Genomic DNA, 13,720 nt, shown 5'->3' on the forward strand with positions numbered 1-13,720 from the left:
CCTAAAGGCAGTGCTGGATGGATGACCTGATGAAGGACCTGGCAGCCCTGGGGATTGAAAACAGCTGGAGTAACTGAGCACAAAACAGAAAGGAATGGAAGCTATGTGTGGAAGCAGCACATGGTCTGCAGAGCTTGTGGCTGCTGGATGTGTATTTATAGTAAGAATATGAAAGCTTCTGGATTCTGAATGCTTTCAGTTCCACTGATGCATTCAGGTGCACTCGCTTGTGAAATACAACATTGATGCAATTACAGTTGCACCATTGCAAGTAGTGACAAAGAGTTTATAAGAAGTAGTATAGTCATTACCAGCCATAATAAAGATTGGTAACTAGAAATAATTGTACGAAACATAATGAAGTGTAAGATGTCATGTGACTAGGGCCTCCCATTGGGTAGACCGTGCAAGTCTTTAGATTTGATGCCACTTCAGTGACTTGCATGTCGATGGGGATGAAATGATGATGATTAGGACAACACAACACCCAGTCCCTGAGCGGAGAAAATCTCAGACCCAGCCGGCAGTCGAACCTGGGCCCTTAGAATTTACATTCTGTTGTGCTGACCACTCAGCTACTGGGGGAAGACAAGTGTAAGATGATTGGAGTTTATCATGAATGTCTCAGCAGTTAATTACTGGGATATTAAACACTTCATCTGTGGGGGCCACTTCTTCTGGGTCTCCTACAGCTACCATTTTGTGTATTGGATGAAATGTCTCCTAAGCTTAAACAAGGCTACCAACCTCTGATGTGTAGTGCACCCCTGATATATTTAGATGGTTCCTACAGTTCTCACCCCCTATGATTTAAGTCCACAAAGGTTCATTAAGAGACTTTAATAGTCCTTGATGGAGGCATTTTGTAACAGCAATGTAATTAATTGAGCAAAAGGCACCCCAACTAAAAAAGTGTGTGTCATAGCCTGATATCAGCAGAAAGTTCATGAGGAATGAGCATTACTCATTTGTGACTGAATATGCCAACTATATTGAAAAATGAAGAAGATCTGTGAGAATTAAAGTTGTTACTACATTTCATATAACTGCTTGGATTTTATGTACACAGTTTTAATGCACAGCATTTTTATAATATCACTAAATAACAACTTGCGATGAGTTTCTTGTGTTTTTAATTAAATTGCCCTTTGGTTACACATTTTTGCTTGTGACGTTCAAATATGACCCAAAATATTGGAGGAAGTTTCTGTTTTGAAGATATTATGGTAGTTATGTATTAAAAAGTTAAAACTGTCATCATCCCCAGATGCTGGTTTTAATACCATGGTACACTGCACAGTCTTATTGGAGGAGATATGCCATTGCTTTTTCTGGTATTTTGAGTGGGTTTACTTAGCCACTTCTAGCATGTCGTAGAATTTATCATGAACTATGAACCATGGTGCAACTTGTTTTCACAGTAATAATCATTTCCCTTGGTGAAATGTGTGATAATTGACACATAAAAAAAGAGATCTGACCAGGTATCGAACCTGAGAACTTTGATCTGTAGTCCGGCATCTTACTGCTGTGCTGTCGAGCCACCAAAAACTTTCTTTTCCATACACATATATTTTAACTAATGCATTTGCCTCATTTGTTATCTCCTCTTTTCATTTATAATCCATTATCTTTCATGGCTCACCTACAGGAATGGGCCAGCATAGATGGATTGCAGTTGCCTTGGTAAAGTTTCTCAAGGGTTGAAACCTGCTGCACAAAACATTTTCCATGTTCACAATTTCACCAAGATTTTCCCAGATTTCAAAAGAAGTCAAAATGAGAATGGCAAAAATGCATTTTAGGACCATTTTACTTTCTGTTCTTTGATAAGCTCATGGTATCTTTTCCATTAATTGTTCAGCATATGGAGATTACCTTGTAAATTTTGTGGCACTGGTTCTAATGAAGCCCACGCTTCTTTTTTTTCTCCTTCGTAATAGTTTAAAACTATATGACTCTCATCAGGCTTCTTGTATCAGAACCTAAATTTTTATCTCAGAGAATCTAGGAAACATGAAAAGATACACAAATCCTTGCAAATTATTACAGAATGCCTACACAGACTCTTTCATTAGCTATAATTTAATGTGTAGTGATAGCAGATGTACATAAGTTGCCCCTTATAGCTATTCAAATGAAATATTTTTCATATCTTGCTCTGAGTACTCTCCCAGAAGCCATTCATTCTTTTCAAAATGTTGCAGGCTGACTGTCCCTCTCATTAACAAAATAATAAACTTATTAGAAAGAAAGTTTCATAATAGCAACTTTCAAATTGCCACATCTGCACCATTTATGCAAGTTAGGCTATAGTTTATGCAACAAAGGAGTTAGTGTATATTTTGATAGGTCATCATCGTATGTGCAGCTTATTTGACTGGAATAACTGGATATGTTGAAATCATCATAAAGAGGGCACCACTGCTGATGGTTTGTGTTGAATGTTCATTGGACACAAAGTCATTGTCTTGTGGGTTGTGCAGTGCTTTCATTGTGCTTCCCTAAATCAGCATTGTGTGAGGAGGTAGTGTAAGTAGGCAGACTGCAGATGGTGTACTAGGATACTTGACAGTCTAGTTTCACTTTTTATTTATTCTGTATAGGATCAGAAAGCTGCAGAATGGTCATCCATATAGTTACTTTGTTTCCTCTACTCAACAGGGATTTCAAAATACACTGAGCCTGCTTTTCTGTTCTATTACTTGCATAATTACTGACATGAAATAATAAGTGATGCACACAATTTGTCCTGATCTCCTAAATTGCACATAGAATAAAGATTTGAAATAACATGTTAGCACCACAAGAGTTACCTACAAACTGGGGTAATAATATTTACGACTTGATTAAGACTGCACCAGTGCTGCCCAGTGGTCTTTCACAGTTGCTATTCTTGTGCCTGATTACTGCCAAAAAGGGTGACTTTGGACAATTTTTGTGTTTCTTAAAATATAGGTCTGTGTCTACAGATTGCGTTTTTCATATTATTGTAAAATTTACCTTTTTTTGTTTCTTTCCTAAGTCTCGGCATAGGGTGGGGGCACCTATTTATTTTATCCAGAATGCTATATTCACCCTATCAGATGGATGACTTGTGACAGTGAAAGTGTTTCTTTTTAAATTGTAAATATTTGATTCAAATGTTACTGTTCTTTAAGATGGAATATGCAAAATTATATTACATTAACTTAAAAAGGGACATTGAGAATTTAAAAAAGAGGCAAAGAAAATATTGGTACACTATTTATCTTAAAATATTTTCCACTCTCTCTCTCTCTCTCTCTCTCTCTCTCTCTCTCTCTCTCTCTCTCTCTCTCTCTCTATCTCTCTCTCCTCACACAACACATACTTTTATTTCTTTTATTTAATTTTTCTTCTTTTTTCCCTACATTTCAGTAATCAGATTTTGTTACTATTAATTCTCTTTACACTCTGCTTTCATACAGGAGCTAGTAATGACCAATTGATCAAAGAGAGTGTTAAGTTTGCACATAACTTATGTCATAGAGACTTCTTGAATGTCTTCCTCATTTGGAAAGACATAGATGATTGATGGCTTTTGAGACTTCCTCGTAAACGAAGTTTTCACTTTGGTATCTTTTATGGTTAATATTTTCCTTATGATTGCTTTGAGAACAACCTAGGATTTTCACTCAGAGTAATTAAACTTTAAGCTTTTTTTCCTCCCCCCATGAACCATGGACCTTGCCGTTGGTGGGGAGGCTTGCATGCCTCAGCGATACAGATGGCCGTACCGTAGGTGCAACCATAACGGAGGGGTATCTGTTGAGAGGCCAGACAAACGTGTGGTTCCTGAAGAGGGGCAGCAGCCTTTTCAGTAGTTGCAGGGGCAACAGTCTGGATTATTGACTGATCTGGCCTTGCAACATTAACCAAAACGGCCTTGCTGTGCTGGTACTGCGAACGGCTGAAAGCAAGGGGAAACTACAGCCGTAATTTTTCCCGAGGACATGCAGCTTTACTGTATGATTAAATGATGATGGCATCCTCTTGGGTAAAATATTCCGGAGGTAAAATAGTCCCCCATTCGGATCTCCGGGCGGGGACTACTCAGGAGGATGTCGTTATCAGGAGAAAGAAAACTGGCGTTCTACGGATCGGAGCGTGGAATGTCAGATCCCTTAATCGGGCAGGTAGGTTAGAAAATTTAAAAAGGGAAATGGATAGGTTAAAGTTAGATATAGTGGGAATTAGTGAAGTTCGGTGGCAGGAGGAACAAGACTTCTGGTCAGGTGACTACAGGGTTATAAACACAAAATCAAATAGGGGTAATGCAGGAGTAGGTTTAATAATGAATAGGAAAATAGGAATGTGGGTAAGCTACTACAGACAGCATAGTGAACGCATTATTGTGGCCAAGATAGATACGAAGCCCACACCTACTACAGTAGTACAAGTTTATATGCCAACTAGCTCTGCAGATGATGAAGAAATTGAAGAAATGTACGATGAAACAAAAGAAATTATTCAGATAGTGAAGGGAGACGAAAATTTAATAGTAATGGGTGACTGGAATTCGAGTGTAGGAAAAGGGAGAGAAGGAAATATAGTAGGTGAATATGGATTGGGGCTAAGAAATGAAAGAGGAAGCCGCCTAGTAGAATTTTGCACAGAGCACAAATTAATCATAGCTAACACTTGGTTTAAGAATCATGAAAGAAGGTTGTATACGTGGAAGAACCCTGGAGATACTAAAAGGTATCAGATAGATTATATAATGGTAAGACAGAGATTTAGGAACCAGGTTTTAAGCTGTAAGACATTTCCAGGGGCAGATGTGGACTCTGACCACAATCTATTGGTTATGACCTGTAGATAAAAACTGAAGAAACTGCAAAAATGTGGGAAATTAAGGAGATGGGACCTGGATAAACTGAAAGAACCAGAGGTTGTACAGAGTTTCAGAGAGAGCATAAGGGAACAATTGACAGGAATAGGGAAAAGAAATACAGTAGAAGAAGAATGGGTAGCTCTGAGGGATGTAGTAGTGAAGGCAGCAGAGGATAAAGTAGGTACAAAGACGAGGGCTGCTAGAAATCCTTGGGTAACAGAAGAAATATTGAATTTAATTGATGAAAGGAGAAAATATAAAAATGCAGTAAATGAAGCAGGCAAAAAGGAATACAGACGTCTCAAAAATGAGATCGACAGGAAGTGCAAAATGGCTAAACAGGGGTGGCTAGAGGACAAATGTAAGGATGTAGAAGCTTATCTCACTAGGGGTAAGATAGATACTGCCTACAGGAAAATTAAAGAGACCTTTGGAGAGAAGAGAACCACGTGTATGAATATCAAGAGCTCAGATGGCAGCCCAGTTCTAAGCAAAGAAGGGAAGGTAGAAAGGTGGAAGGAGTATATAGAAGGTTTATACAAGGGCGATGTACTTGAGGACAATATTATGGAAATAGAAGAGGATGTAGATGAAGACGAAATGGGAGATACGATACTGCGTGAAGAGTTTGACAGAGCACTGAAAGACCTGAGTCGAAACAAGGCCCCCGGAGTAGACAACATTCCATTAGAACTACTGACGGCCTTGGGAGAGCCAGTCATGACAAAACTCTACCAGCTGGTGAGCAAGATGTATGAGACAGGCGAAATACCCTCAGACTTCAAGAAGAATATAATAATTCCAATCCCAAAGAAAGCAGGTGCTGACAGATGTGGAAATTACCGAACTATCAGTTTAATAAGCCACGTCTGCAAAATACTAACGCGAATTCTTTACAGACGGATGGAAAAACTGGTAGATGCAGACCTCGGGGAGGATCAGTTTGGATTCCGTCGAAATGTTGGAACACGTGAGGCAATACTGACCTTACGACTTATTTTAGAAGAAAGATTAAGAAAAGGCAAACCTACGTTTCTAGCATTTGTAGACTTAGAGAAAGCTTTTGACAATGTTGACTGGAATACTCTTTTTCAAATTCTAAAGGTGGCAGGGGTAAAATACAGGGAGCGAAAGGCTATTTATAATTTGTACAGAAACCAGATGGCAGTAATAAGAGTCGAGGGGCATGAAAGGGAAGCAGTGGTTGGGAAAGGAGTGAGACAGGGTTGTAGCCTCTCCCCGATGTTATTCAATCTGTATATTGAGCAAGCAGTAAAGGAAACAAAAGAAAAATTTGGAGTAGGTATTAAAATTCATGGAGACGAAGTAAAAACTTTGAGGTTCACAGATGACATTGTAATTCTGTCAGAGACGGCAAAGGACTTGGAAGAGCAGTTGAACGGAATGGACAGTGTCTTGAAAGGAGGATATAAGATGAACATTAACAAAAGCAAAACGAGGATAATGGAATGTAGTCAAATTAAATCGGCTGATGCTGAGGGAATTAGATTAGGAAATGAGACACTTAAAGTAGTAAAGGAGTTTTGCTATTTAGGAAGTAAAATAACTGATGATGGTCGAAGTAGAGAGGATATAAAATGTAGACTGGCAATGGCAAGGAAAGCGTTTCTGAAGAAGAGAAATTTGTTAACATCGAATATAGATCTATGTATCAGGAAGTCGTTTCTGAAAGTATTTGTTTGGAGTGTAGCCATGTATGGAAGTGAAACATGGACGATAACTAGTTTGGACAAGAAGAGAATAGAAGCTTTCGAAATGTGGTGCTACAGAAGAATACTGAAGATAAGGTGGATAGATCACGTAACTAATGAGGAGGTATTGAATAGGATTGGGGAGAAGAGAAGTTTGTGGCACAACTTGACTAGAAGAAGGGATCGGTTGGTAGGACATGTTTTGAGGCATCAAGGGATCACAAATTTAGCATTGGAGGGCAGCGTGGAGGGTAAAAATCGTAGAGGGAGACCGAGAGATGAGTACACTAAGCAGATTCAGAAGGATGTAGGTTGCAGTAGGTACTGGGAGATGAAGCAGCTTGCACAGGATAGAGTAGCATGGAGAGCTGCATCAAACCAGTCTCAGGACTGAAGACAACAACAACAACATAATTAAACTTTATGTCAATGAACTCTTCTTTATTTAACTCAGCCACTGAGTTGTTATTACTGGTTTTTCTAATAGCTCAATGTAATTGCCATCAGTTGTAAAATGATTGCATGTGTGAGTCATTGCTCTGATGTTTTTCACTTTCTGAACTCAAATTTTCCACAGCATCTTGGATAGAAGTAATGTTAGTGTCACTACTGTTACAAGAGTGTGGATTGTGAGCGTCATCTAAATCAATGTTTGCAATGTTTTATCTCACATTATGAAGTAGCTGTGTCTCCTAGCTGTACATATCACACATAAATAAGTCAAACAAATTTTTTATTGTTTCTCTCTTTCTTCGAATTTCATCTTCTTTTTAACTATTTGTTTTGGAATGAGTTTCAATGCCTCTTCTGGATGAAACAGAAAAAAAATTCAGGTTTCTTGAAACCTGCTTTTGTGTCTTGTTTGGACAGTGGAGTTAATAGTTAAGCGTTTCCATGAGTTGGTCAAGAAACATGTCCTTCATAATATTCTTCAGTTTCTATTCATGTAAAACTTTTCATTGCTCAACCTTCAGCAGGCAGAATTAAGCACTATCAATGGGCTGCACAGATGTGTTGAATTAGTGGCAGTAATATAAATTTAATGTTATGCTCTTTGGATTTCTGCAAAACATTTACACAGATGTGACATAACAAATATCCCCTATTAGATCTTTCTGTGTCTTCTTGGACAGCTTTTTAAAATATGGAAGCCTAATTCATTCAAATCAGTTACAGAATATAAAGTCATTAAACCAGGACAATTTTGAGCATCCATAAAGTGTTCCTTTAGGGTCCCCTTGCCTCCAAGAACCATACACATGTGATGCCCCATAAACTATGTAAATTGGAAGTAGCTTGTCAATAGCTGTGCCACAGAACATGATACTAATAATGCTCTTTTGACTGTCAATTATACAATATATAGCCTATGTTTTGATCTTTTAACACCAGGTTCATCAGTTTACATTGGTTTAATTGTAACTGATTATGCTCCAGTAGGAACTGTTGACATTCAGAAAAATAACCTTGCATCATTCCTTAGTCAGTTCAAGCATACAATCTTTCAAAATTCATACGCTATCACTCAGATAGAATTTGCATGTGTCTTTTTAGGAATAATATGACCCAGCCCCATCATGGAAGAGTTCACAATTATTCTAACACCTATCAAAGCCAATGGAAAACCCCAATCACTTGCAGTTAGTGAATTTATGACTGTAATGTCTTCCTAAATAGAATGAGAGAAGTTTGGCCTCCAGCTTTCTTGGGTAGAGAATCATCTTATAGAACTTTTATTTTAAACAAGTACTTTCAGTTAAAAAATATGTATCCTTTAATTTAAGGACATCAGCACACCATCATGTAAACAATGCTCAAACTGTGAAAGTGCAAAACATAATTATGGCCATCCACTGTTGCCAACAAAATAAAGGACAAAACATTACCAAAATGTTTTAAGTCATCCCACTGTCCTTAGTCAACCCATTTGACAGAAGTGTATTAATTTAATGGGGGATTTTGGCCAGTGAATTCCTATGCAGTCTGACTGTATTGTTACAATAAGTTAAACACTTTTCAGATGAACCCCAAGTCTCAATCAGGCACTGGTTATAGCCTCCACTCACACTCCGTCTCGAAAGTGTTAAATAATAATTAACAGTAAGTATTCATGAAGAGAGTTAGTTAAGATCTTATAGTGATTGCATTTTGTGACAAACCAGTATGACTTAGTCATCTGATTTGGTATTTTCTGTAGCATGCTTTCATCATTTTATAATTCTATTATTAACAGAACGAAACCACAGGTACAACAAATGGAAAATGGCAGTTCAGAGAAGCTTTGGATGGGCCACTACAAAGAAGTCCCTAGCTATGACAGGTTTGTTTCTGTAATATTTTGATGAATCTTGCAAATGTAACAATACACTATAGTCTGCTAAAAGAAGAAAAGGTAGCAACAATAATAGCAAAGCGCACAGGCCAGATACAGTATAGCATATTTAAAGCTAATTTTAGAACTTTTGTAATTGTAGATTATTTTACTTGGGAACTGAAGGTGGTAATGAAGAAAGAACAATAACAAATTACTGTCTACAATGGTGTAAGAATATTTTGTTACATACTGAACAGGAATTGGGACTGGTAACGAAACATGAGGTGACTGAGTTGATAAAAGACTGAAGCCACAAAGGGCATTGGAGATAGGTATCTGCCAAATCATTTGTGTGTAAATAAAGAAGATGTTGATGAAAAATAAAATGGAATAAATATCATTTTAAATGAATTACAAGGTAAATAAATAAATACAAACGAATATTGATATAAAACAAATGCAGAGAGTTTAAGGAGAGGGAAGTATTGACTAAGTGTGCAGACTCAGATACGGAACAAAAATGACTGCTATATAAATTAGAGAAAACAAGGGGAAAATTATAACAGTTTAAGCCCAGGAGGATAATAGTTAATCTGACTGTGCTGATGAACGAGCTGCAGTTAAAACAGGGCAGAATTGCTTTTGTGGTACTAGACATGATTCATAGATAAGTACTTCACTAGATTTGTGTTGGAGAGAACATTCTGTAGCAGAATTCTGAGTCTTTGGTATGTGACTAATACAGAAAAGTTCAAAGCCACCATGCCCATTATCACACTAGACAGCGTTCACATGCACTGGACAGTCATAATGATATTTCATATAGATAACACTTCCTGTATGGTATGTGAGATATGGCGCACTGAAAAATTGATCAGAGACATCATTGCCAACTGACACTAAAAATGAGTTTTTCTGGACAGTAGACCATGACTCTAGAAGTTTTTAGGTTGAAGGCAGGCCTAGATACTGCTGTGGAACGATTAAGCTGTGCACACAATTTCTCTAAATTTGAAGAAGTATTACAGAATTGTGATACCCAATAACAAGAATGCCAGATTATTAAACATCATCCCTTGTTTGATACTTGGAGGTGATTTCAAATAGTGTGTACACATGTATGTAAAGCTGGCGGTAAGTATGTATGTATGTATGCATGCATGGCTGGAATGTCTTCCCAGACTCTTCAATCAATTGTGATCAAATTTGGCAAACAAATCACAAACTTCATGTCATGAATATCAGTACTGTGGGGTTTATAACCTCCTAGCTACAATAGGAGCATAGATAGCAAGCAAAACCATGCATTTCCATCACCTGTGACATAGGCTGCCCTGCACAACAGGTCCATTTGTTGGAGAAGTACAGGTCTGCCTTATCTACCTGCTTTGCTGGGCAGTCTACACATCATGGGCAAGAGAGAGGTTTTCAGCCCCTGATTTGTAGGTTGCCCTGTATGACAGGTGTATTGGTTGGAGTGGTATTGGCCTGCTCTATTGACATATTTTCAGGAGTTGCACATGTGGATGCACATGGCTGGGAGAAGCTTGAGACAGATAGAGGAGGGTATAGACAGTGAGGGGGGGGGGGGGGGGGGACAGGAGAGGATGGACAGAGAGAGAGGGGTGAAGGAGGAGATGAATGTAAAGAGGGGAGAGTTAGTGATAGAGAGAGATTTGGGAGGAGGGGATAGTAAGAGACAACTGAGGCGGATTTAGGGATGCAGCCATAGTGGAGGGGCAGATGAACAGCAAGACTGGAGTGGAGAAAATGGGTAAAGACTTATTGAGGATAGGGAGAAGGGTAGTAAGGTATGAAGGACAGATTGAGCGAGTGGGATCAGGAGGGAATGGACACATAGGGACAGGGGCAGGAGAAGTTAAGACAGTGGGGAAGAGTGAAGGCAGGAGGAGAAGAACAGTTGCGAATAGTGGGGGCCATAGGAGGTGGGTGGGCAGAGGAAGGGGGAAAAAGGGATGGACAGAGGGTTGGGAAGAGATGGAAATTGACAGAGAGGTGGGGTTAATGAGGATGGACAGAGGAATGGAAGAGGTGGGGATGGAAGGAGGCATTGGTGACAAGGAGATGGATGGAGAGGTGGGGAAAGAAGGAGATGGGAAGGGAGAGGGAGGGAGTTGAGATGCACAGAGAGAGGGGGGTCTTGGATGTGTTGGTGTAGTATCAGCATGCTTCATCGATCTGTTATGCAGATGTGGATGGGCACAGTTGGAGGAAGGTTAAGATGGATAGAGGACAGAATGCATAGAGAAAATGGGGGTGGGAGAGGATGGATGGAGAGAAAGTGGGACAAGAGGGGATAAACAGAGAAAGGGGAGGCAGCAAGAGATGGGCAGAAAGAGGTGGAGGAGCAGACAGATAAGGAGAGAGAGAGAGAGAGAGAGAGAGAGAGAGAGAGAGAGAGAGAGAGAGAGAGAGAACGGACAGCAGGAGATGGATAGAGGGGGGAGAAGGAAATGTACTGACAGAAGAGAGGAGAAGATGAACCAAGAGAAGGGGAGAGGGATATGGAAAGGGGGGGGGAAGATACAGTCAGAGAGATGTGATAGAGGAAATGTACAAAAAGAGGGGTAGGAGGAAAGTGAGTGGGGATGAGGAAATGGATGGATAGAGATAAGAGGATGAGGTGGACTGACAGATGAGAGGAGAAACAGGTGGGCACAGAGAGTGTGGAGGAAGAGATGTGTGTACCTGCATTTCAGGTCATTGTATAATATAATCAAAATAATAATTTTACAATTATCATGTCCACTGTAATTAATGAGCCACACTTGTAGAAGTATTCAGCAGTGACTCGATTTTTTTCTTGTGCCTATTTGCACTTTTTTCCAATCTGATGTCAAGCTGTGAACATGTAAGCAGCAGGTGCTGTTACTGTATCAAAAAATATTATATTGAAATCTTGATACAGATTGCATTTATTTAAAAATGCTTTACCTTCCTCACTTTATGTGTAACGAATATAAGTTTGCATATATATCTCTATTTTTTCTGTGGTCACATCAAACACATTGAAGGTAAGTTGTTCTGTGGTATAACAATCAGATATTTGACATGTTGTGTCACTATTTATTCCTTATGATAAAGCAGAACCACCCCGAGATTTATTTGCCAATCATGACAAGTAGGAATTAGGGTGGGAAAATTGGGATTGGGTGACCCTAATGCAAGAACTGGGGTCCTCACATAATCACTTCAGTGTTCATCACTTTTAATACATAACTTGTCTTTATTAAAGCGAAACAAGTTTTAAAAACAGTTAGCAGTAAAACTGACTGAGTGAACTTTAGAAAAATTACTTTTAAACAGCTGCAACTAATTATGAGCCACCAGCCATTAACTATGAACCAAAAGAACCGAATTTTAAGGACAATTAAAAACAGTTAGCAGAATTCACTGTGCAGTTTTTTTAACTAAATGACCTTTAAACAGCTGCCATTAATTATGAATCCACTGTCACTCATTAGACAGCAAAGGTTCAGGGTTTTAAAAACAGCTAACAGTTACTGAATAGTTAGCTACACTAAATCAAAATTCCCTGATCAGGTTTTAAGTAAATTGTTTTTTAGACAGCTGCTGTTAATTATGAACCCACTATCACTCAATAGACAGCAAAACACAGTTTTTTTTTATTTTTAAAGGCAGTCACTGAATAAGCAGCTACAGTTGGCCAAATTTACAGATCAGATTTTAAGCAAATGACTTATAAACAGCTGCCATTAATTATGAACGCACAGTCATACAGTATACAGACAAGATACAGAATTTTAAAAAAACAATTGACATGCACTGAATAGTCAGCAACATTTAACCAAAGTCCTCTCATCAGATTTGAGGCAAATGATTTTTAAACAGTTGCTATTAATTGTGTACCTACTGTCATTCATTAGACAGCAAAATATAGATTTTTTTTTAAAGAAATAACAGGCACTGAATAATCTACTACAGTTGGCCAAAATTCACTGATCAGATTTCACGCAAATAACTTTTAAACAGTTTCTATTAATTACATGTAGTGGTTACATAAACCCCATTTGTGGAGGGTGGTGGTGGTGGGGGGTGGGGATGGGGGGCTTGGGGTAGTGAGATGTAAGAACATACATGGAAGTTGAACTTACTTATCTTGGATAGCATGTTGCCGTCCTTCCACTCCTTAAGCCTGCAGGAGACTGGACCACCTTCACTAGCGTCTAACCAGCCAAACAACCTCCAGGTCGCTGGTGTGTTTTCCAAAATATCATGCCCACTCATGGAAATTACTTTGCAGGCTCAGCACCTTCACAGGATCTGACTTGTTCTCCTTACCATCCAGAACTCCCAACCTCTTGTACTCCATCTGACTTGCTCTGCACACCACACACTCACTGTCCAAAACATTCCTGCTTCATGCGTTTTGTCTGCACCAGTGGTGCCATCAGCATATCTCCAAAGTAATCCAGACAAAGATTGTCAATGAGTGGTGAAATTGGTAGAAGGCCAAGCCCACATGGCTGAACCTATGCCACTGATACTCAAAGAGCACTGTTGTCATTTGGCACCAAGGACAGAAGGTAAAGATGGGGCTAGCTACCCTCCATAACCTGACTGTCAGAAAGTCTAGAGATCTCTCCATTCAATTCATTACAGACCAAGATATTAACTGTACTGAGAAATCATAAAATTGAACAGGGGCATATAAAACAGTGACCTAGTTTATTAGTAGGGATTGGTCTACCATTGGCTCTAATGTTAAACCTATGCACAAACGCCCAGTCTCGCACCTTCCCTTTCAACTTGCACGTAACACAGTTGTATATACACACCAGACACCTATGTGCGAGC

General features: G+C 39.0%; 1 protein-coding gene across 1 annotated transcript in view; it reads left to right on the forward strand.

Moving 5' to 3' along the window:
- The window catches only part of LOC126335847 (glycerol kinase-like), a 193,131-nt gene that overhangs the window by 154,240 nt on the left and 25,171 nt on the right, over nt 1-13,720 (forward strand). The window contains exon 10 of the mRNA XM_049999317.1: nt 8,801-8,887. Within this exon, the coding sequence (XP_049855274.1) occupies nt 8,801-8,887 (87 nt within the window). The remainder of the gene's footprint in view (nt 1-8,800; nt 8,888-13,720) is intronic.

The sequence above is a fragment of the Schistocerca gregaria genome, chromosome 2 (assembly GCF_023897955.1).
Source record: "Schistocerca gregaria isolate iqSchGreg1 chromosome 2, iqSchGreg1.2, whole genome shotgun sequence".
NCBI classification, from domain to species: domain Eukaryota; kingdom Metazoa; phylum Arthropoda; class Insecta; order Orthoptera; family Acrididae; genus Schistocerca; species Schistocerca gregaria.